At 33.7% G+C, this 23,558-nt stretch overlaps 1 protein-coding gene across 1 annotated transcript; it reads right to left on the bottom strand.

The window, feature by feature from the left end:
* Positions 1-17,160: 17,160 nt before the first annotated feature.
* LOC106468699 (UPF0598 protein CG30010-like) lies at positions 17,161-23,338 on the bottom strand (the record flags this gene model as incomplete). The annotated part of the gene is made up of 2 exons (XM_013929140.2): positions 17,161-17,906; positions 23,212-23,338. Coding segments are annotated over 2 exons (606 nt in total), but the record flags the coding sequence as incomplete, so codon positions are not given.
* Positions 23,339-23,558: the final 220 nt, after the last annotated feature.

The raw sequence follows: 23,558 nt of genomic DNA, 5'->3' as shown, positions 1-23,558 counted from the left end.
TCCGTAGGTTTTTATATTGTTTAAATATATTTTAGCAAACAGACTGACTGTTTTGGTTTGGACATACAAATATTTATCTGTTTACAACTATTTTTTAAAATTCTATTGATAATTTTTTGTTTGTTTATTTCTAAACGCAAAGTTACACAATGGTATGTCTATATTATGCTCACTGCGGATATTGAGACCCTATTTTTAGCGTTATAAGTCTGCAGATTTACCGCTGAGCTACCAGGGGGCTTTATTTATAAACGACGAGTCTCTGAAACATTTCTTATGTTGGCGAAAAGTAGTCATCCTTTTGTAAAACCCATTCACATTTTATTCATTTTCCCATGGGGAATATGATGCCATTGTAGGAAGTTAAATTATGAAGATGTTACACTTGTTAGGAGTTTGGTTTGGGGCCAAATAATACAAAAGAAATTAGTCGGTTCATGAAAGGTTACTGTGTCATATGAATGCTATTTTGTGTTTCACAAATTTGTGTATTTTTAACACCTGCCACACGAGCCAGCCCGACATTTTGATGTGGATCAATGTGAGTCATTCCGGAAAGTTTTGGGCTATTTTGACTATACAACGAAAAGAAGACGTTTTACACTATTTTCAAGGTCTAGGATTACTGGACCTGACCCGAAACCATAAAAACCAACATGGAGAAGTTAATTTGTAAATGTAAAGTAAAACGATGTAGCAATGAAACATGCATGAAATGTTCGAGATTGTGTAGTGAATGTGATGTTTAAGTGTAACGATTAAGCTGAGTCTTGAGTCCAGGTCGGATGAGGGAAGAACTTTTTCAAAGAAATCCCAATCGATTTGACATACCATCTGAATCGAACATTCATCAATTAATTACTGCATTGACAGCGAAACGTAAAAAACAACAACAACACACACACACAAATTAAACAAACCGGGCACAATGTATCATTATTTTCAAAAAGTGGGATTGAAATCATGTATAAGAAATCATCAGTTTCAATATTTTGTGAACTAACGGCACCATAGATGCAGTGCTGAACTTGGAGCAGGTGCACAATGCAATAGAAGATGATTTATATAGCAATTAACAAATTTAAAATGCAATTTCTGAAATGAAGAGCAAATATATGAAGGATGGTATAACGCCTAGTAGGGGACCACTATTGTATAATCCATATAAATTTCATGATGCTATATTTTGTTTTCATTTTAGAAGTTGTGCTGAGCTTCTTTCACCGAGATCTATCGAAATAACTCTAAATCACCGGTTTCCACAATGATCTCCTTGTTGACCATCCTAGGCTCAGTAGGAAAAGATACCGGGCTGGCTAGTGTGGCAGGTGTCAAACAATAGGAGCGTAAAATCTACTGTTTTCACCACAAACTATTTATATATCTCGGAAATAACGGAGTACTCATTCCATTGTCTTTGTTGTAAATATTATAATGACTATAGTTTTTGCTCTATTATCTACTGTTACTTTTTAAAGTTAAATGAAGAATCTCGCATACCTTGATGGCAAGTCTTCTTTGATACTCTAACTTCTTTCGATAGAAGCTGAAAAAAGAATCTCACAATGTTATTTTCCAACGGGAATATCCCACCTATTTTGTGTTTGTTTGTTTGTAATTAAGCACAAAGCTACACAACGGGCTATGTGTGCTCTGCCCACCACGAGTATCGAAACCCGGATTCTAGCGTTGCAAGTCCGCAGACATACCGCTATGCCACTGGAGGGGCCTTATTTTGTGTGTATGCTATATGTTGTTATATGGAGCTGATGATGTTATAAAGCAAGTTAGTGTAACTGGAAATTTTCCATTTTTAAAATCTAATATTTTCGTGTGGGTCATAAAAAAAATAGAAAAGGCGGTATCAAATAACTAACAAACGTTTGTAGAGTTTCTTCCGAGATAATCTGAGCAAATTATATGTTAGGAATGAATGTAAATTTAGAGTTTGGTGTAAGAAAATTATGGGATTGCAGTCTAATTTTTAGATAAAACACTAATATAACTATGTAACTAGCACACTCAGATAAGATTATTTGAAATAAACATTCACCAGTCATTGGGTAAACAATCTAGGTAATTTGGCAATATAACGTCTTCTCAAATGGCATTTAAAAGTTTATTTGCTCTTCCTAAAACATCAACCTCAGGTGTCAGTTTGAGAAAAAGTAAGCCCTTTTTTTTAAATTCAGAAGCTCTGTTCATCATTGCTAGATATTCAACAAATTAGAATGAACAACAACGTCACATTTTCCCAGGGTATGTTCAAGTACACTTGACTTGATTGAGGTCTTAGGTTAGCATGTTCTTTAACTTGTGTTAAGCCCCCAGCGGTATGTCTGCGGACTTACAACTCTAGAATCCGGGTTTCGATACCCGTGGTGGGCAGATCACAGATAGCCCATTGTGTAGCTCTGTGCTTAATTACAAACAAACTTGTGTTAACAATTTCCTTTTACTATAACAGACATAACCTTGTTCACAGCAAGGACGAGTGATGACTGTAAATCAGGGATTCGGTCCTTAAATCTTTAAAAAAACAACCGTAGGCGACAATTAACTTTAAATACATGTCTCTCTGTATCTGCGGGTAAACCCTTTTAATGACACTTTAAAACTTATTTTATAATAATTAAAAAACATTTAACCACGTATGGTCGATTGATAAAAACGGGATATATAGGAACTTTAAATATGTAAATATTTATTATTTAATAATATAAAAGTGCTGATATTTAAAAATGATTTCTCGATTTCTGTCATTGCTAGAATACTTCGTAATTATTTAAATAAATAAAGTGGTAGTACACCATGTATATTTGAAGTTCCTAAATATTTTTGGTAAGCTATGTATTTTTTAACGTTGTAATTTGTTTGTTAGCTAGAAGAAGCTACAGCCGTCGACGATAACATTATATTGAGGAAGTTACAACAGGTCTAGAACTTCTAGAAAACTGAAACTTTAACGAATTCTAGTTCCATCGCTAACTGTAGAGCTTCCTTTAATTAAGATGTAAACTTGTTTTGCTTCAACCTGATCTTCATATTCTTGTCTGTTATGGTATCTATGAGTTGGTCACATGCCAACGAGTCCACCATCTCATGAGGAACATCTGGGTAGGATAGATTGACAAGCCTTTCCATCTTTTCTGCAAGTTCAGCTAAGACCTCTTCTTTCCTCCACACCTTGTTCTGAAACTTTGCTCTCAGTACTTCTTTCTGGTGCTATACTCCAAATCTGTTGAACAAGACAGCTACCAATGATTGGTAGTTGTTTACGGCTTTCAGCTGGAAAATTAGTTAAATATAGTCAAACTGGTCTTCTTTTTATACTAAAACTTTAATATACTAGAACTTTACGTCACATCCCTAGAAATAAACAACTACACACTCTCTTGAAGTTATGAGGGCATCAGATCGAATAATACTGGAACATCAACTCATACTGATGATAACCCAGACGAACCAAAAGAATTGTTTAGGTAATTACACAGTATGGAGGGAACAAATTACAAGACAATAGATGCTTCAATTGTAACTTGAAAGGACATATTGCAAAAAATTGCAGACACAAGATTGTGAGGAATAAGAACTCCCACCAAAAGACACCAGACATAGGGAATTGTTACACATATGGGTAAACTGGCTATCACAGTCTAAGACTGTGGGATATCAACAAAGAGACAATATCCCAAGGATGAGTTTTTGAGCCCAATAAATTCAAAGGGACAACAAACGACTAACACTACCTCGGGAAATAGGAATTAACTGGACTTACGGGGCAAAGCTCAGCTGAGAATACCCCATCTTCCCCAAATGAAATAATAAGTATATTGTATATAGAAAAACCCTGAAGTACATTTTTTGGCATGGGTTCTATAGCAACAATAGTTCGACACAATGTGGTTAATGAAACGTTGGAAACTGGCTCTAGATATGAAGAATGAAGTAGGACTGACGTGAACAGCAAATGGGCATAAGATTCAAGGAAGAGGAAAACTAGAAGTTCCCTTTACAGTAGGAAACTTCTTTACACCTCATTATTTGTGGGTAATTGGCATCAAGGAACCAACTTTCACAAATATGGATTCGATGTTAGGCTCATCTTGAACAGCTTTACTTTTATGACCAGGAAATCTCTGTGCACTACATAACAGTTACTACACCAGGGGTTGAACTTCCTGTAGCAACATGTAGAGTAGTCATTGTACCACTTATAAGTGAAGTACTAATTTCAGGATTGATTAAAAATAAATATACTTGAAGTTTGGGCTGTAACAGAAACAACCAATTCAGTGTGTTCTCACGGATTAATGGTTGCTAGAAATCTCGTGGATTTGAGGAACAAAAATGTCATCATTAGGGCCATGAACACAACAAACTATAAAATTTGAGTTAAATATGGATTGGACATTGCAATATGGGAAACTGTACAAGTAGCACTTTCACATCAAATATCTTCAGAAGTAGTCACCTTTGAGGAACAATGTAGGAAGTTTAATGTCAAACCCTTAAATAAAGACAGCTTACCATCTCAGTAACAAGAGTTGTGGGGGTCTTAGTGCTGATAAGTGCTGGCAGTTACATAATTGACTCGTGGAGTATTAAGACACTTTCTCCAGTGGACCTTATGACTTAGGACAAACAACTAAAATATCTCTCAAGATTAATACTGGAGATGCAGTTGCAATACATCAGTTATCTTGATGATTTTCATTTCTAAACCATGCTAAGGCTTTCAAAGAGATAGAAACCATGAAGGAACAAGGAGTGATAGAACCAAGTACCTTAATTGTCATTGGGCATCCCCTATTGTACTTTTTAAGAAGAAGAATGGATCCTTAAGGTTCTTCATGGACTATCAAAAGGTGAATGAAGTTACAAAAAAGGATGCCTCACCACTGTCAAGAGCAGGCTCTACTTTTAATTTGCTATCTGAACCACATTGGTTTCCAACATTGGATCTGAAGAGTAGATATTGGCAAATGAAGGTTGATAAAACAAATAGAGAAAAGTCTTTACCATAATAAATTAATTTTAGTAGTTTGCCATGTTACCATTTGGATTATGTAATGCTCCTGCTACATTTCAAAATTAATGGAATGTGCTCTGTCTGAACTACTATGGATCCAGTTATATGACATAATCACACATGAGAATACCTTTAATGATGCTTATAAAGCACTAAGGAAGGTTCTTGATTGGTTGAAAAATTAGAACCTTAAGCTGAATGCCAAGAAGTGTAAGTTATTCCATCAACTTTTGAGACACACAATCAGCAGAGAAGGAGTAGTAACACCAAAGAATCTCATCCTCTACAAAAATTACTTGAAGCGAAATAAGTTTTGTTGATCTGTTGATTGTGACCAAGCACTCAATACATTGAAGAAGGAATTGACCAATACTCGAATTTGGCACACCAAGCCCTGGAAGATCCGTTTAGAAAGAGCCTTATGCAGGATATGGAGAGATTAAGGAACACTATCAATGGCATAAATGACTCTACATGAGATGGAATTAAATCATTTAGTGTTAAAATGAAAAGTTGCTATGATATTAATGATGATAAGGATGGATTCCATTGAGATGGCATGGTGTGATTTTAGAATTTCCGCTACAAAAAAGAATGAACCCCAAAATTAAACAGGTGATGGGAGGGGGCCATCTGCTGTTCTGAAAAGAATCAATGAGCTGGTAACTCATGTCAGCAGAAACTTAACCTGATGAGGAGCGTCGAGTTCCTGTCGAGACTAATTCCAATGGATCATGAAGGAGAAGCTCTTTAAGCAGATCATTTACCCATGAAGAACTCCCCAAGAACAGCCAGTGACAACGATAGATAAGGTGACATTTCATTTGTATACCATGGGCTTCAGAAGAGGAAACCGCCGAAAAGACTTGTTGAATGGACAATTTAGTGTATTATTTTATTTTATAATATTTTTGATATAGTAGTCTGATAACAATAGGATATTGTTGTGACTTAGTTCTTTCTTTGTAAGTTATTTCAAGTTGCCAGATGAAAATAAATCAATGTCCAATTCACTCACACGAATACAATTTATTTCTTCTTTTAACGTTATTACAAGCGCGAAGTCTGTTGTAACGTATAGAGCTACGTTTTCACCCACTCTAACTGTACTACCCAAGGTAAAATCAACTTACTTGTACAAAATAGCTCTATGACTAATATAGATTCACTTTTAAACAACTCTTTTTCTAGCTTCAACTCAAGCTCTAACTACTGTTTCACGGAACGTCGTTATATAATTGCGTCACTTTCTTAGAACAAGACTTTACATTACATCTTTAGTTTCCTAGAGGTTCTGGGCCCATCTAAACTTCCTCGATTTAATGTTACCATCTACGACACGCAGGACCCTCTAGCTAACAAACAAATTACAACATTAAAAACTTATACAGCTTACAAGACTGGCCCTTTCCTGGATTGTGAAGTCCCTTGAACAATCTTAATAATGGGAAAATATTATTTAATTAGTAAAACTCAGTTTAAAAATGTCATTATACGGATGTATCCGCAGATACAGTTGAAACATGTTTTAAAGTCCAATTGTTGCTTACGTTTGTTTCTTCATCACTTGTCCTCTCTGTTAGCAAGGCTATATTGGTTCCGTGGAATTAAAATTGTTAACGTCAGTTATGCCATATCATTCAAAGGTCATCCACCAAAATCTATACTTTCGTAACAATTATAAATCTACTATATTTCACCTTCCCAAACCTAGTAAAATAATATAGTAGCTAGTTAGCTAATTTATGTAATTATTTAAGAATTATTGTGCATTGTTCTGCAACTAGTTGGCTTCCTTATAAACAGAATGTGAAACTCATAAACTTGTGTTAATTCTCTATTTTACCAAAGTTACACGCCGTTGCATTAACTTTAAATGCTTAAACTTGTGTGACCCTGTTTCTGTATGTGGATCATACCTAAGTTAAAAGGTGTTACATAAAGTTTTACTTGTTAGTATTATCTGAGTTCATCTCCCATGAATGTCTAATGGGAATGATCATTGACATAAGTAATCTAAGCTTGTGGGTTGTAACATTAGAAATCTTGATTCTGACTTAATGGTATGTTATGGATATATGGTAACGCTCTGTCTAACTAGTAGAGTAGAAAGTTAAGCCCACTAATAATAGGAGGGTCTCGGACTTTGGGATGTTTTTCCCTTTGAGTTTCAGTTATCGGATCATGAAAGGAATAAGACAAGACGCAGATCCACAAATAATAAACATTTAATGGCATTATCGCATTACAATACATTAAACACTAATAATGAAGAATATAATACCCAATAATACAACACAACAGACAATACAGCAGGCAACCGAGTGTATGTGTAAAAGTGACAAGAGCTAGGAAAGATTTTAATAGCAAAACAAAGCTCTTAACAGTTCATGTTTTCTCCTGTGTAAGTTAATCTAAAGACTGATGAAAAGGGTAAATCAAAATAACCCCATGTTAAGCTTAAAATAAATCATTATAAAAGCAAAATATACTTATTTTGTTAATTCCTAACTTGGATTTCACTACAACTACTTTACTTCAAGGCTCAATTCACCTCAAGGACAGAAGCCTTGTCGCCTTCTGACAATGCAGCTAATCCTTATGTTCTCTTACTCTGACCGCCAACAAACGAATTATGATTAAAAGCCACTACTAAGAACTTACTTTAAAATGACTGTGAGAATGCAAAATGGGAAACAAAAAATAAATTATAAACAAAGGAACTGCAAACAAAGATTCTGGAGACAGACAAATAGCTACTGGAAAACTAGAAAATCTAGTGTTACAACTTTAAGATTTCCAGAATGTTTGAAGCACACTGAAAGTACACATAAATATGAGCTCTCTTGCACAAATATGAACTTAAATATATTCCACTTAGTCTACACCTTTTAGCATACCTCACTTGCCTAGCTGGAGGTGTACGAAATAAGGCATGACTGACCCTAGCTATTATCTTATTCGCTGATAACTATGACTTAATTCGTTAGAGAGTCAAAAATAAGCTGCAATTTACACGCAAACTCCTCTTGCCACTTAGAGAAAGCTTGGGCACCTTACTAAGTCCAAAAGGAAACTATAAAAACAACATGATCTTAAAAAATTGCATTTCAACTGAAAGGATGAACAACATACAATACGTCCCTGTATTACAAATATATCCCAACTGGCGTCTTTTATCCAGTGCAGAAGTAAAGTCCGCCAGTTTAGCGGAGAAACCTCAGCATCAAATTGTTCATGTGTTAGATTTGATCGTTATTGACTTGTTTCCTTTATGTGCCGAGTTCATTTTATTCTTTGCGAATCACTTTCCGAGTTTATTATGCATTGTAGATTTTTATAACTTACCTGTCAAAAGCCAGTGTACGGTGTACCAGAATATCAAAGGCTGACTTATACGTTGGTACAGCAATCAAAGATTTGGTTTATAGTTTATTTTGATTGTGCTTCTTTGTTCTGTTTGACCATCTTTCTGAGACAATATGAATCTTAGAAGGAAAAGAGAATCTATAATCTCTGCCAAAATCTTTTGTGGAATGAAAGACAATGGAAAAATATTTATAAAAAGTAGTCATCTCGCAAACTTTTACACACAAAATTGTGGCGTGCAAATTCTCATATCTTCGAATTTTGGTCTTTGCAAACCAGAATAGTTACTTAGGTGTCACGACTTAATTTTGTTGAATTAAGCTTTTTTTTTCACTTTACTCAATTAAATATGCGAGATTTAATCTTGAACCTTAGTACGTACAGTCATTTACATAATTATACGTCTCTTTTTAATTTGTACTCATCTAGTGAAAATATCATCTAGGTCGATAACGATCTCCTGTTCATAAGCTTTGTTTGTTTATTTGAAGTTAAGCACAAAGCAACAAACTGGGTTATCTGTGCTCTGCAAATCACGAGTATAGAAACCCGGTTTCTAGAGTTGTAAGTCCGCAGACATACCACTGGGGACGTTCCTAAGCCATAATTAACAAGTAGTACATTCTGTCGTTCAACATAGTTGACCAAAGTTTTGTTTTCACAACTCTCATCTTATTGAAGGCTCTTTCACTTTCAGCTGAGGTGACTGGGAAATCCAAAATGTTAATTCTTATAAGTCTTGTCTTTAAATAAATAGATAATGAACAGTTAATAGGTCGTGAATGTAAGAAATAAATGCAGCATAATAAATAACTGCAGTTTCTTTTTTTGCGAAATGATTTCGCATTTGCTTGAGTGAACCAAGCACCACATGATTAGATACAATTTAAAGCTTGTTTCTTGATTACCCTTCAGTTTTTCAAAACCTGAATTAGTACTGATAAGACATTTGGTAAAATGAGTGTCGCGGACTAAACAACAAAAAAATCAAACTATTAAATAATAAAGGAGTGCAAAGTTTGTTTTTACCAAAAGGTTTCGCATTCTCTAAAAGTAAACTTCTCGATTTCAGTTGGATGTTCAACCCCTCAACTACAATAATATAAGTGTCCTTTCATAAAATTTGAGTTACAGGTTAGATGAAAAATAATACAATGACCAAAACAAATCAATGTGAAATTTCTTGTTATCAAATAGTTTTTGCATTCGGTTAAGCAAACGTTGCACTATTTGGTAAATGTTTAAGTTGATAGATAACAATGAAATTTGAAGCGTCTTGTTACTGAAAGGCAGTTTCAATTCACTGTTTTTTGAATCTCGTTGTATTTTTGACAAAAACATGAAGGTTCACATTTTACCGAATGCCTTTTTCAGTGCCCACATTTGACCAAATCTTCAGTTTTAATGGGGAAGGGGTATGTGTGCTTCGCATCCCTACCGTGATGCCACAATATGATAGTGCAGCAAAGATGAGGAGAAGCTCTCTCCTGAAGCAAGAACTATATTTGTATCACCCACGACCAAGGAGAATAGCGATATGCAAATGGTAAATGAATTTTCCCAGAAACAACCGCAGTGTCGCCTACAGAGTAGTCAGCATAGCGCTGTGCCTCTTCAGAACCTTGGATCAGTCAACGGACTTGTTGTCTAACAAGGTATACTGGTAGTGTTCTAAAATTGTGCCCAGTGTCAGAGTTGGTTGTTGAATTCACTTGATAATGATGCAAATCCTCAAGCAGATCACAACATTTGTCAAGGAGCATGTTTCTGGATTTTGGGAGAATGAGGGCTTCTTTCAAATATTAATGGAGTCTTTATCATGCAACAGTTGAGATGATGGCAGTGGATTCCCATACACCAACGTTTCATAATAGTAGATATGTGAAACAAGTTAACCTGCTAGCGTTTAAAAGGCTTGCAAATGAGGATCTGGACTGGTTTATAACACATCTTATGGAGGCTATTGTTTGGAATAGACGGATTTAGAATAGACAGTGCAATATTTTGGACAGTTGTAGTAGTTTTAATTGTTAAAAAAGTCCCTTACAAGCAAGTGCTATGGACTTGTGCTTTAGCTTAGTGAGTAGAGCACTCACCTGATGTGTGAGAGGTTTCAGGTTAAATCTGAGGCAAGGAAGTATAAATAGATTGTAAAAATGAGAATACCACACACGTAACTGCTCGATACTTTAGAGCAGTTGGATGAAGAACAATATGATGACTGAGACACAGATGCCACCAAGTATCAAAAGTGACACTGTGGAGAAGTATGCAATACATAGGGTTGAATTTAACATTTGAAGACGTAGGCTTTAAGAATTTGGATGTTTATTTATATATCAGGAGATTGCATGGGTAAGGTTTCTTGAGCATGCCACCTTTTGGTCGTGATAAGCTTTTCACTGATATGTTAAACTACCCAGATTTCAGGAACATCTCATTTCTTACTGAAGATGTTCCAATGGTAACATAGTTTGATTTAGTCCGAATATGCTCTGAAACAACATCGAGGGTCCATGATTGCTCCAAGGCTCAACAAACAGTTTCACAAGCTTCACTGCTGAAGACATCACAGTGTGTTATGGAGCAGCCTCCATGGCTCCCTGTGGGTCAACAGGGCTACCCAGACTCAGTTGTCTAGATCTTTTACCTTAGAAAGAGTTGCCATTTGAAAGATGCCAGTAATGGCATCCATCCCTCTTTTAACTGTAGCTTTTCTGGTTATTGAATGCAGAATTGTCTATATTCTGTTGTAAGCTAGGGTCAAGATATGCAAGTTCATTCTGAGCAATATCGCAGCAAATGTTCGAACTAGTTTAAATTAGTAAAGTCTGAGTTTAGTCTGACCATCAGTTTGGGTGGGGTGCACTATGCAGCTTCCATCCAATGTTTTGGTGGATGGATCAGACACTCAAGAACAAGACATCCAGTGGTATGTTGGAATATATGGATAGCAGGTAAAGTTTATAATGGATACTAGAGCATCTAGGACATTAATTGACTTTGCTATGTATAAGACACTGAGTGAAGTTACCACTTTGATCAGTTAATACCAGCTCTGTTCTGGAAAATAACACTTGAACAGAGAGGCATGTCTCTGAAGGTTTTTACACTGTCACTAATTTAAAACTGTTTTTTGTCAGGCAATTTCCCTCATGCAACAAGAGAATTGTAGTTATGTATAAAAACATCTAACTTGGTTATGAATAGCGAGTTGCACATGTGCATATTGAGAAGGGAGTGATGGTACCTCCTAATGTACTAGTAGTGATGATCTATAATTATGGACATTGTTATTTAGTTTCGAACCAGAATGGTCATTAGCATGTTAATGGAAACAGAAGTGTCACAAACTAACCAAACAGAAAGCATGGCAGCTACAGTATCACATTCAAAAATGAATGCACAGCTTCTAAAACATCTGAAGTGCCTACTTTAGAAATGTGTTCATCACCTGGACTCAGTAAAGTAACTCAGTGAAGTGATCAGAGTTTGCTGATGATTTGCAAGACAATTGGCTGTTTGGTTGGACAACAATAACTCATTATAACATTGATTCATCCAATACAAAAAACATGCATATTTCCTTGGAAAACTATGACTGTTATCATTCCTGAAATTGGTTGGATATTGACATAATAATACAACTTTTGCAGAGTGCTTATTGTCTCTAGTAACAGTTGTTAGGAAGAAGAAAGGACTACTAAGGTTCCTTTCCTTTGCTAGGATGAAAGAGTGTCTGGAAGCATTGGAGAGTGATGATTGATCCAATTGGCTATATCTGGCTTCTGACAAATAGAACTAAGTGACAGAAGTAAACTTAAAAGCTGTTTTCAGTACTCAGCAAAAACTGTATGAATTTCATGCTATCCACTTTTGAGAAGCTGATGGAGCTCATAAGACTGTAATGGTAGAAATGTCTTACCTATTATGATATACTGTTTTTTTGGTTTAGGTGATAGCTGAGAACATGAAAAATTGTATTCCAGTGCATAAAAAATGTAAGTTTCCAATTAAAACCAGAAAAGTGTGTGTGCGCTCAGAAGCATAGAAACAGTTTCTTCATCACATTGTAGCCGGGGTTGGAGTGTCACTGATCCTGCAAAGACTACAAATGAAAATACATAGCTTTCTTATTGTAATTGAAATGGTTAATGAATTACAGAAAATTTTAAAGATATAGATATAAATAGAGTATAGTTCCATTGTTAAACATTATCTGTGTCAGTAGCATTCAATGAATTATCTCACTAGCTGGTGAAGGCATATTAGTTTACTTTCCAGATGCTGGACATAAGTGAATGGTCATAACCATTGCAGCAACAATGATAACAAACTATACAAGTATTGACAATTCTATTTATGGTTAAACACCATAAATGACCAATCAGGAAATTTATAATGAGTAATTTAAGAATCAAAAAATAGCTTGGTGCTACTTGTTGTGTAATAAGGTAAATATTAACTATCACAACTGGCAAATGTATTGATGCGTATAACATCTGGAACTTGTATCGTGAGTTGTGAAAGCATGATGTTATGTTGTACTATTCTTATGAACAATTCACAAGCAGTAGCTGACCTGTGATGCAGCTAGTAGTCACTAGAACTCTAAAGCAGAAGATACTCTAGTCTTTGCAAGTATAGGGGAATAAAAACATAACATAGTAGGTTTTGGCTTCATTTCCAAAAAGGGGTTGTGAGAGGGAATACACACTGTACTATGTGCCGTGCTCAAAGAAAATTGGCCACACCAGGAATTAAACTTTGGAAAAAGAAAGTTGTAGATTATCTGTTCAGACCTACAAAAATGTAATTGGTGTGTGATAGTAATTATTAAAGTTTCTCTGTTGTTTGATACATGGGCACAACAGATAACATGATTTGGGAGCTCAGGAGAGGTTCACATAAATAAAGAAGTCAACTTTAACAGTTGGTTGTTTGCAGAGTTTTGCGAAGTGTTGGGTATAACAAGTGGGTGGTACAGAATTTCAAGTGGATGTTTGCCAAGTTTGTGAAATCTGAGCTCACCAGTGCTAGATGTGATCATTATCATCATCATCTTTTTGGTAGGTTTTTCAGTGTAAGATAGCCCGGGTTAACTAGAAACATTGGGAGACAAAATATGCATGGTAATAGAGTAGGGCTGTAGATGGAAAATCGTGAAATTTTATAATAAGTGAAAATATGTTTAATTGATTAGTACATGATTGAACTGAATGCAGTGGTTGAGACAGAAGAAGGTCAAAGAAGGTGTGACATTTGAATAAATTGGATTTCTTCTTTTTCAAACCATTATAGGATTTCATTATGGTTGCACTGTAATAATCTATTAGTACTTATACTGGAAAGATTTGAAATGATGAAACCATTAGAATACGCCTAGCTAATGCTTGGCTAAAAGTTTAAATCGCTTCAGTGGTGGTGGTGGAGAGCAAGCAGTTGATGATGATGGCTGTTCAGTGTCTATTTCAGCTTCGGTTGGTGGATCAAAAGCTGCCCGACACTTTACTTAGGCTTTGGCAGCTTTTCTATTTCAGTAAGAGTGCCATTGATTGGCCCATCAGACAGGCAGCAAACTATAAGGTGTTCTGATTGCTGTTCTGCAAATTACACTATAAATACAATATTTCTGGCAGAATGTTTGAAGAACTTTCCTTCTGTAGGATGTTTGTATGAATCTCAGGCTAATTCTTTAAGTTTCATTTAGTTCAGCATTGACCTGAATCAGGTACAATGAAGTGATGTACAATGTTCTTCCACATTTTTCATGGAGTTTTTTGGGTAGCAACTGATAACATTTTCACAAGCTGCTTAGCCTTACCCAAGAGACTTGAGTAATTTGCATTCTTCTCAAGTTCTTCAAGCTCAAGCTACAAAGTGTGTGCAGAGCACAGAAATCCATGTAACTGCAGAACTTCGTGTGGCACTTCGTTAACAGTATCATCATCATTGTTGTCTTCAGACTACAAGACAGATGAATAATCTTCATTACTGTATAAGAGGAATTGAAGAGCCTTGACCATGTAACTCTCACTGTCTGTTACAATAAGAAGTACTTTTCTGAGATTGATATCCCATTGATTTTAACTGGACTAAAGCTTCTCTCCATTTATCTCTCCTATGTATGGATGAATGAGCCTATACAAGTTATTCAGGATGTGCTGTGCTTGTTTCCATATAGGAAAGGGAGACCCCTTTCTGACCATATGTCATTGGCAATAGTGAATCTCTGTAGTGAACCAATAACCACCTTGACTACAGCTTTGGCCTTCTCCATTTTGTCTCCAATCATTGAGTTAATTTTTGCAAATCCTACAAACAAATATAAAAGGTTTCTTATTTAGTAATCCACACTACAACAAATGCTTTTGTTTGTTTTTTAAACGTTAAGACTCAATATGTGTGACTTACAAACACAATGCAATTATACTGATTAATTTTTCAGCAACTGTTGTTGTCTAATAGTGTAACAAAACCATTTTCATGTAATAAAGTTTACACAGAACTTTATAGTTTACGTGAGCACCCATGAATGGTTAAATTTCAGAAAATTGAACTTAAATCTCTCTATCTTGTTTTACAATTGGACTTACACAATCTATTTTGATGAGGTTGCAGAATTATTTTTATAATTTTGATTATATTATTATTTTTAAATAAAGAAGGAACAAACATGAAGTTAAAGAGTGCATTAAATCTAGCAACAAATCTAGCAACACAGAATTTTATATATCTTAATATATATACAAAAAACAAATATGGATATATAGTACGTGTGATTTTTTTCTTTCTATTCATTTACATTTGTAAATGAATAGAAAAAATTAAATCATATTATTTAGTATACATTTCCATGATTTTGTACAGAACTCAACAGGTCTTACTTATTTATATATTTTTTAATGAATTTATTTATATATTTTTATGTTTTTACAGTACGTAAGTAACATACATACAGGTAAAGTCATCACAATACATCAGTGCAAAAAGTGCATGTAGCTTATAAAATTACCATAATCTATGATAAAACAAAGTTTTTAATCTACATTATATTATTCTGATAATACTGTTGTAGGCTGTATTTTTAATGTTTTCATTCAGGTGTTACCTAGAGGGTGCACGATATTAAGATCAAGCAAATTTGTGAGAGTAAGCTTAGATAGTTCTAAATTTGATGTCATGACATTCTAGTGAATTCGAGATGTATCGAGAGATGAGAGTAGATTAGAAATATGAGAATCAGTGTTTTGCTTTCAGTCTGTTGTGAATCGTAAATGAGTATTGATTTGGTAGAATGCCAGTCAATCAGTCAGTTTTAGTCCAGTGAAGTATTTGGACCTGTGTTAGTTATCATGTATATTCAGTTCCAAATACTTCACTGGACTAAAACTGACTGATTGATCAAGTCCCTGTGTTAGTTATCATGTATATTCAGTTACTTGATCAATCAGCCACGAACCTGTACAAATAAGTCTTCTTTTACATTACTTGTAGTACAATTAGCAAGGAATTTTCTTAGACCTACAAGTTACAACATTAAAACAAGTAAAGGCAGCATGCAGAAATGATAAAGATGAAATAAACTAATTTTTTTTTTATTATGTGCATTGAACTTTTAATTATTATCAGAAGATAATTTAAGAAAACAACCCAACAAAAGAACATTTTTACAACAATACTACTATGAATATGAATTATAATAATAATAATCATCAAGTGCTTTAAAATTTGGATCAAGTGTCCTACAAAACTCTCTGAATCCATAATCGTCAACTTGTCTTGTAGGTATACTTGTCTTCACAAGCATATGCAGTGGGAGTGGCATTGCTCATTTTTTGTGTTTTGTCGAGTCCAATGACGAGGTTATGTTCCATTTCTATAATGGTAGTAAAGTAGTTGAAGTACTTGTTGCTAATTTTAGCACGATGCCTACTTCCCAACATATTTTCTCTTTATGCCTCCTTCTCCTCAAATTGTAAAAACTGTTCCTTGTGCACATATTGCAAGTGAGTTTTTAAGTCAGTAGATTTTTTCTAGACAGGTCTTGACCATACACTGTTCAGCCTCTTGTGGTTATTTTGCGTGTGCGTACACACACACACACACTTATTGCATTCAGTTATGTAGCCAAAAGAATCCCATATTGAGTATTTTCTTCAGCAGTTGCTTGTTTTTGAAGACATGTTCAGCACACATACTGGTTCTATAGTTAAGTCAGCAAATTGAAACCCCTGTAAATGACTTTGAATGGAGGCCTCAGCAAAATAAAAAAATTTCAGCAAGTTAAGAGCTGCATGTCATGACCAAATCATTACCAACACATAGGATGAAGGGAAGAGCCAGTCTTCAACTCAATGCATAGATGAAAAAATTCATTCCGAACATGAATTAAAAAAATTAGAGGGAACATTGGTCAGTTTGTGCAATTTTTTTCAAACTTCCATGAAATAATAATACCATTTAATTTTTTTTAAATTTTATAATTTCATTTCAGTTTTTAAGACATTCTTTTTATTTTTAGTTTTTATTTCATTAACTACCTGGTTTATTATTTTTGGCAATTTTTGTTTTGGCTTTTATTAACTAAAAATCACTGAATTGGATACAGTCTTACTTGTCTGTTAGAATATATATATATATATATATATGTATGTATGTAACTACAAATAATTATTTTCAATGAGTTAATTGTGTTTAACAGAGAAAACAATCAATATCACTGATATTAGAAGTACAAAATTAACTTGCAAAGCCAATAAGTCAATAAAATAACTTTAATGAGTGACAAGTGAAATATTTGTAGTGTTTTTCACAGAAAGATATAGCATTAACGATACCAAATCACATCTGTACAGCTTATATGCTACACGTTTGTAAGAATTACAGTGTTCCAAATATTTTGAAAAGAATGCATTGAGCATGCATAAAAAATGCATAACCACATTATCAAATATACATTACACTTACATCATGTTTTAAAAACAACAACTTCTCTTCCAAGTAATCAGGTACAATTTTAACAGTTAATAATGAAGTTGGCTAAACTGCTTTTCACTGAGAAGTTTAAGTATTTCATTCGACAATTCATATCTTAATCCCTTCCATGTAAAGTGTGTTGGCTTGCCATACTCTTCTGATTCTTCATCACAAAATTCAATATTTTTGCTAAATTCAATGGCAAGGGAAGATTTGACTAATCCCACACCTCCATACTGCTCATTTGCTGGATGGTAAACACGGCCAGTTTGTGGAAGCATGAACAATTTGTTGGGTTCAAAGTTTACTAACAGCAGGTCACCTGCATGATTGTATGACAAATAATCTTTTGTTTCTCCATTTTTTTCAAGTACTTCATGTACATGTGTAAACACTATCGGTAAATCATCACATCTCACAAAGTTTTTCTCACGCCCACAAGGAGAGAAATATGGAAAGTCCTTTTCATATTTCCCAGTATCATTCTGTTTAAGTCTTGTAAAAAAGAAGTGGAGAAATTTTTTTTCTAAAAATAAAGTAAAAACATTTTAGAATAACTGTTCAAAAATATTTATGATGTAAAGTTACACTATAAATGAAACAAAATTCAAACTTTAATAGTAAAATATAATTCAGAGAGTTACTGCTAGAATAATCAAGTCACAGTTTTTGTTCATGCAGTTTGACTTCTCTCATTTCTTTCTGTTATTTCTTCTTCTCTCATATATTTTCACAATCTCTAAGCCAATGATCTTTTGTTAGTTAGTGCTATGTATATGACATAACATGGTGTCACATTTCCTCTCAAACTTGAGTGGAGAAGATAAAAACAGCTATAATAAAGGATATTAAGTGTCTTTTTGAATCACATTTTACTGCTAAAAATTTTAATTTTAAATATATAATATACCTCTAATATAACCTTATGCTAGAATTACCAAAGTGAAATGGAGTCAGGACTACAGGGACATAGAGAAAACATGTACCAAGCTATCATCAAAGTGCTATTTTTAGATGATTTGGGAGGAGACAATCTGTCAAGAAATCTGAAACACTCTTCTGGTCTATATAATCTATTGCATGATATTTGGAAGAACTTCATACTTGTGACATAGCATCACAATGCAGTACTGGGAAATAGAAATGTGGTAACTTATGGTTTTAAGAGGTTGCAAGAGTGTTTATCAATGGCCAACAGAAAGACTGACAGAGATGTAAAAGACTAATTGATTGAGGGACTACTCAATGGGAGATATCTCTTAGTTAATATTCCTGGAATATGACAAGCTCATTAAGTTATAGATGAGAGCTTAGGCCCATGGGCTGCATAACACCTCAGCAAATTCCCTAATATCCAACATTGCAATGTTCCCCTGATTAGAATTGTAGATGAAGGAATATAAAAAAAAAAAGTTTGTTTTTAAGAGAAAATTTATATAGTGAAACTGTTAGAGATAAAGGATAAAACATTTTGAAGACAGCTTCTGTAAAAGTAGAATCTCCAAAACCACATCCCAATTCAATCTGAAACAACATCCTTATCAATAAAGTAGGGTCTGTGATTACAACAGAAGAGCCTCTTAAGAAAAACAACTGTGATGAGCTATGCACATCTTCTGGTGCCCAGTTCATAAAATAAACTAGGTTTTTTTAGTTTACAAAGACTCGTAAGTTAAAAGTTCACAAGCTTTTAACCCTGCATCAAAATCTGTGATTATTTTCATGAGAAAAATGGCTGAAGAAATTGGAATCATAGCAATTCCATTTGATTGCATACTTGTGAAATCCACTAATTAGCTTTTGGTCTGCTTATATGTAGTTTGAAAGTCAATGTATGCAAATGATGAAGAGTCTAGAGAAAGTAGTATGTTTAAATTTGACTGCACTGTTTTTTTTTACAGATGGTTGGGGCAATTGAAATTGCAGTTTGTGGAAATAGTGAGTAATGTTTGTAATCAAACTGAACACAACTAATGATGGAGGAAGATGTAGTAAGGTCAGCATAGGACTTGAAACAGCTTTCTTATAAAGGTGCAATCAACCTCAGCATGTTTCTGCAATATCTTACTTTGTCATCCCCAAGGTCTTCTATTAGTGAATACATAAAAAATGAATACTCTTCATTATGAAACATGGAATGGTTAAAAAAAAGTTCTAAAGAAAGAAATATTCATAACTAGTTGCCATTCCCTTGTATACGTGGGAACAATAAAAAGATGAGAGTAAAATCCAAACTGGGATTGACAACCTCTACAATGTACCTCTTGAGTAAAGAAAAAAAGTGATAGCACTTTCTGTTTCAAGTGATTGAGATGAAATTAGTGACAATATCAGATTATTTAACATCTATCTGGAGATGTTATTGCTGAATATAATGCATTAACTTTACATCTGAAGGTTCTTCTGAAATCTTCCAATAAAAAAAAAAGCATCAACCTTGCCTAAATTATTTTGTGCTCAATCTTCATCCTAAAATTGATAAAACAAATCAAAGCTAACATCATCAAAAAACCAACACCCAAGATTACCAGAAACACTATTTAAATTTTAGTGATTTTTATGGAAGGTTTATAAAAAATTAGGAATTTTAGATCTACCAGAAATACCAGATCTACCAGGCATAATTCTCAAAGAAGGATGTGAAATAAAAGTACCTGCAACACTTTTTTTACTCAAAAATTCATAATACAAGAGGGAATCCTCAATAGCTGTGGTACTTGCAGTTCTTTTAGGCAGGATTACAGTAAATTAATCTACAAGACCTTGGGCATGGTCAAATACAACAATCAAAAGGGTTTGACCTCCTGAGTCCAAAATTGTAATTAGATCTCAAAATCAGTCAAGAGATGACAGAGCTATGAGCTAAAAGTTTGTGGCTCTGAATTTTTTCAAGTATTCTATGAGCCACTATGCAATGGTTAATAACAAGACCTAAAAGCTAGAACTCAAGTGTGAGACAATACTCCTAAAAACCACTCATAAAATAAGGGCATACACCTGCAGGTAAATTAGAAAACTGTCCATGTTAAGCAAAGTATCAAGCTGCAATGATCAATGAGGAAGAAGCACCTAACTCCTGAAAATGAAGTAGATTATAACTGACGGGAAATACATAAACCTGAAGTTAAATATCAAAATTAGTTTTGAATAAAATGAGAAACAACACTCATAAAATGAATATATGCAAAATAACATCACGGCAACCAAATAAACATTTAATAACAGCACCAAGAGACAAATGTGATAACATAAGCTTCCTTAAATACAATGTAGACATCAAGTAGAGAAAATACTGTATGACAGAAAATAACTGGCAACAAGATTTTAAAGATGATGAAATGAAAGTTAACCTTCCAACTGTGAGATGAAAAAGACCTCCAGAATTCTGCAATCAACTTTGAAAAATGTTTGCCCGAAGAATATTGAGTGGGGTAGAAGAAATACAGGTAACTGGATTCTTATCTAAACATAATAGAAAACTTGATCAAGTCCTAGCCTACTGCAATTAGTTTCCTGATCACATCCAAGGAGAAAAAGGGTTGAAATAAATTCACTACATTATCATGACAGACCAACTCAAATACAACTTATCCCTACTCAGACCTTCTATCCATGCGTAGGAAAGTAAGCTAACTGCTCAAATGAAACATAAATTAAAATGTTGGTTTCCCATAAAACAACTAGTTGAATAAACTACAGCATAAATTACACACTGAAATTCCAAAATAAAGTCCACAAAGTATCTGAAGCCTGGTTAATTATCACAGATTGTGTTGCAACCGATTTATTAGTGACATGTAAAATGACACATATTGCTCTTTTTGATACTTCTACCAGTCATCTAATTTCTGCTGGAGTAAATATGTTCTAAGTTTAGGGGACTTGAGTGTAATAATATTTTATTTTTTTTGGAAAAGATAAGACGTTTGGCATTTAGTAATGAAAAACTAACAAACCATTGGAAATTAATAGTTTTCTTTTTCCATTCATTAAAGTAGTCAGATGTTGCCATTTAAGTGAATTATATAATTTCAGAAAATTGGAATTGAGAACCAATGTTGTGGTGTAGCATTTTGCATAAAATGCCAGGTTATGTGTTTTACTTAAATATGTGCCAATTTCTTGAAATTACAAACAAAATCTCAAATATGTGTTATTGTTAGATATTAAAGGTGTTAATTTAGCCCTGAAACTGGGCTTTCTCCAGGTTAAAATATACAAGAAATGAAAAACAGCTTCTCCTTACAGTTCATTAATACTGTATATAAAAAAACTTTGAGGATTATGAATGTATTGAGATAAAAACGAGTCAAAAGTTAAAGAAAGATTATTTGATGATATTGATTATTTAGAAACTGATCAATCAACTAAAGATAAGTTTCACATTGAAACATTTTTATGCTCCATTAAAATCACTTTCCACTGCTCTTTTGTATTTTCAACAAGCATATGTCACTCTTCAATAAAAACTTAGACTTTTAACAGAAATTTTAAGTATGATGAATACTGAAATTGTGGAAGTTGCTTATAAAATCAAGTGCATTTACAGTTACAGTATGACCTAGAAGAAATTCTTGCAGATGAACTCCTGCAGTTTTGCCAGTTTATAAAACAAAAAGAGAACATGTTTGCTATAAACTTGTATGAGATTCTATAAAAGAATTAGATAAACATTCCCAAATTTTGAAATTGCATTGTGACATTTATTTAATATTACCTGCTTCTACATTAAATGATAAGAGTTCCTTTTCCACAATCAAACATGTGAAAGAATCAACTAAGATGAACTATGCAATGGCAGTAATTGTGTGATTTCTCCACCATGACCATTGAACCTGAAATAATTCACAACTCGTAATTTGCCATTATCAGTTTGAGTCACCAAAGTGTTGAAAGAAGACAATTTACAAGTATCTAAAGTACTGTAACATACTGTTAACATATTTTGCCATTATTTCTTTCCAATATGTTTAACTATTCTAATTCAAGAAAGTGCATACATTAAATAAAACTTGCATTATTATTTATAAATTTGTATTTATGTTTATACCTTAGTACAAAGCTACACAATTGACTATCTTCACTTTTCCTCACTCAAGATTCAAACCCAGGTCTTCAGTGTGAAACCCATGCAGGCTAACCACTGATCTAGCAAAACACTATTTATACATTTCTAAAACATTCATATTGAAAAGGACAAGGCATTAATATATGGGTTCTAAGACCTAGACTATAACAATGAAAAAAAATTAAAATCTGAAATTAAATGAGAAACAACACTCATGAAATCAAGGTCCCAAATACTTTTATAGTACCAGCATAAGTAATGAAAAAGTGTAAGCTGCATAAAGTACCAAGAGAATGTGATCACATACACGTAAGATTACATAAATGCAAGGCATTTCAAGTAGAAATAGAATTGTAAGGCAAAAAATGATTGCCCTTAAGATTCTGTAACAAGACTGTACAACAAATGTGGTTATATCCAATATATTCTCAGACAGAATAATATCTAAATAGACTACAAATTACAAATGGAAGAAATTAAATGAATGAGGAGGAAGTATGGGTAGAAGTAAAAACCAAAAAGATGTAATTATTAGGACAAACACAAGATATGGATTGAGGTTATAGTAGAGGTACAGTACCATATTTGAAATTATAATTTATAGGGCCTGTTAATTTACTCCTTTAAGCATCATCATCTTCTGAATTTTTTTATTTATTATAAACTTTAAGGTCATTAATAATTCATTTTTGGAAACACTTTTTTACGACATGTTCAATTATAAAAGAAACAAAAACATTCTATAGATATACATATTACATACCTTTGAAACATGATGTGAAATTCTTTATTCTAGCATCATCTAAAAAGAGCTGCAGGAAAGAAGCCAAATTAAATTCATTTAAACAAAACAGGCATATCAAAAGTTTTGTGAGAACCTCTAGTTTTAAATAAATTCAGCCAATAGAACCATAACAGGCACTGTGATCACTGGAAATATCAAATCTTACCCTAATCACTGAAGATATCATATTTTACTTTTCAATAACTAATGAAAAGTATATCTTTACTGAGGCAATTGAAGGTAATTAATGCCATCCTTGTAATCCAGATGTGGAAAAGACATGTACTTGTGCTAATCATCTACCTCAGATTAAGGTTATGCACTAC

Source organism: Limulus polyphemus, unplaced genomic scaffold, assembly GCF_000517525.1.
Source record: "Limulus polyphemus unplaced genomic scaffold, Limulus_polyphemus-2.1.2 Scaffold91, whole genome shotgun sequence".
In the NCBI taxonomy this organism is placed as follows: domain Eukaryota; kingdom Metazoa; phylum Arthropoda; class Merostomata; order Xiphosura; family Limulidae; genus Limulus; species Limulus polyphemus.
Note: the sequence above shows the minus strand (reverse complement) of the source record. Positions and strands in the feature narration are given on the sequence as shown.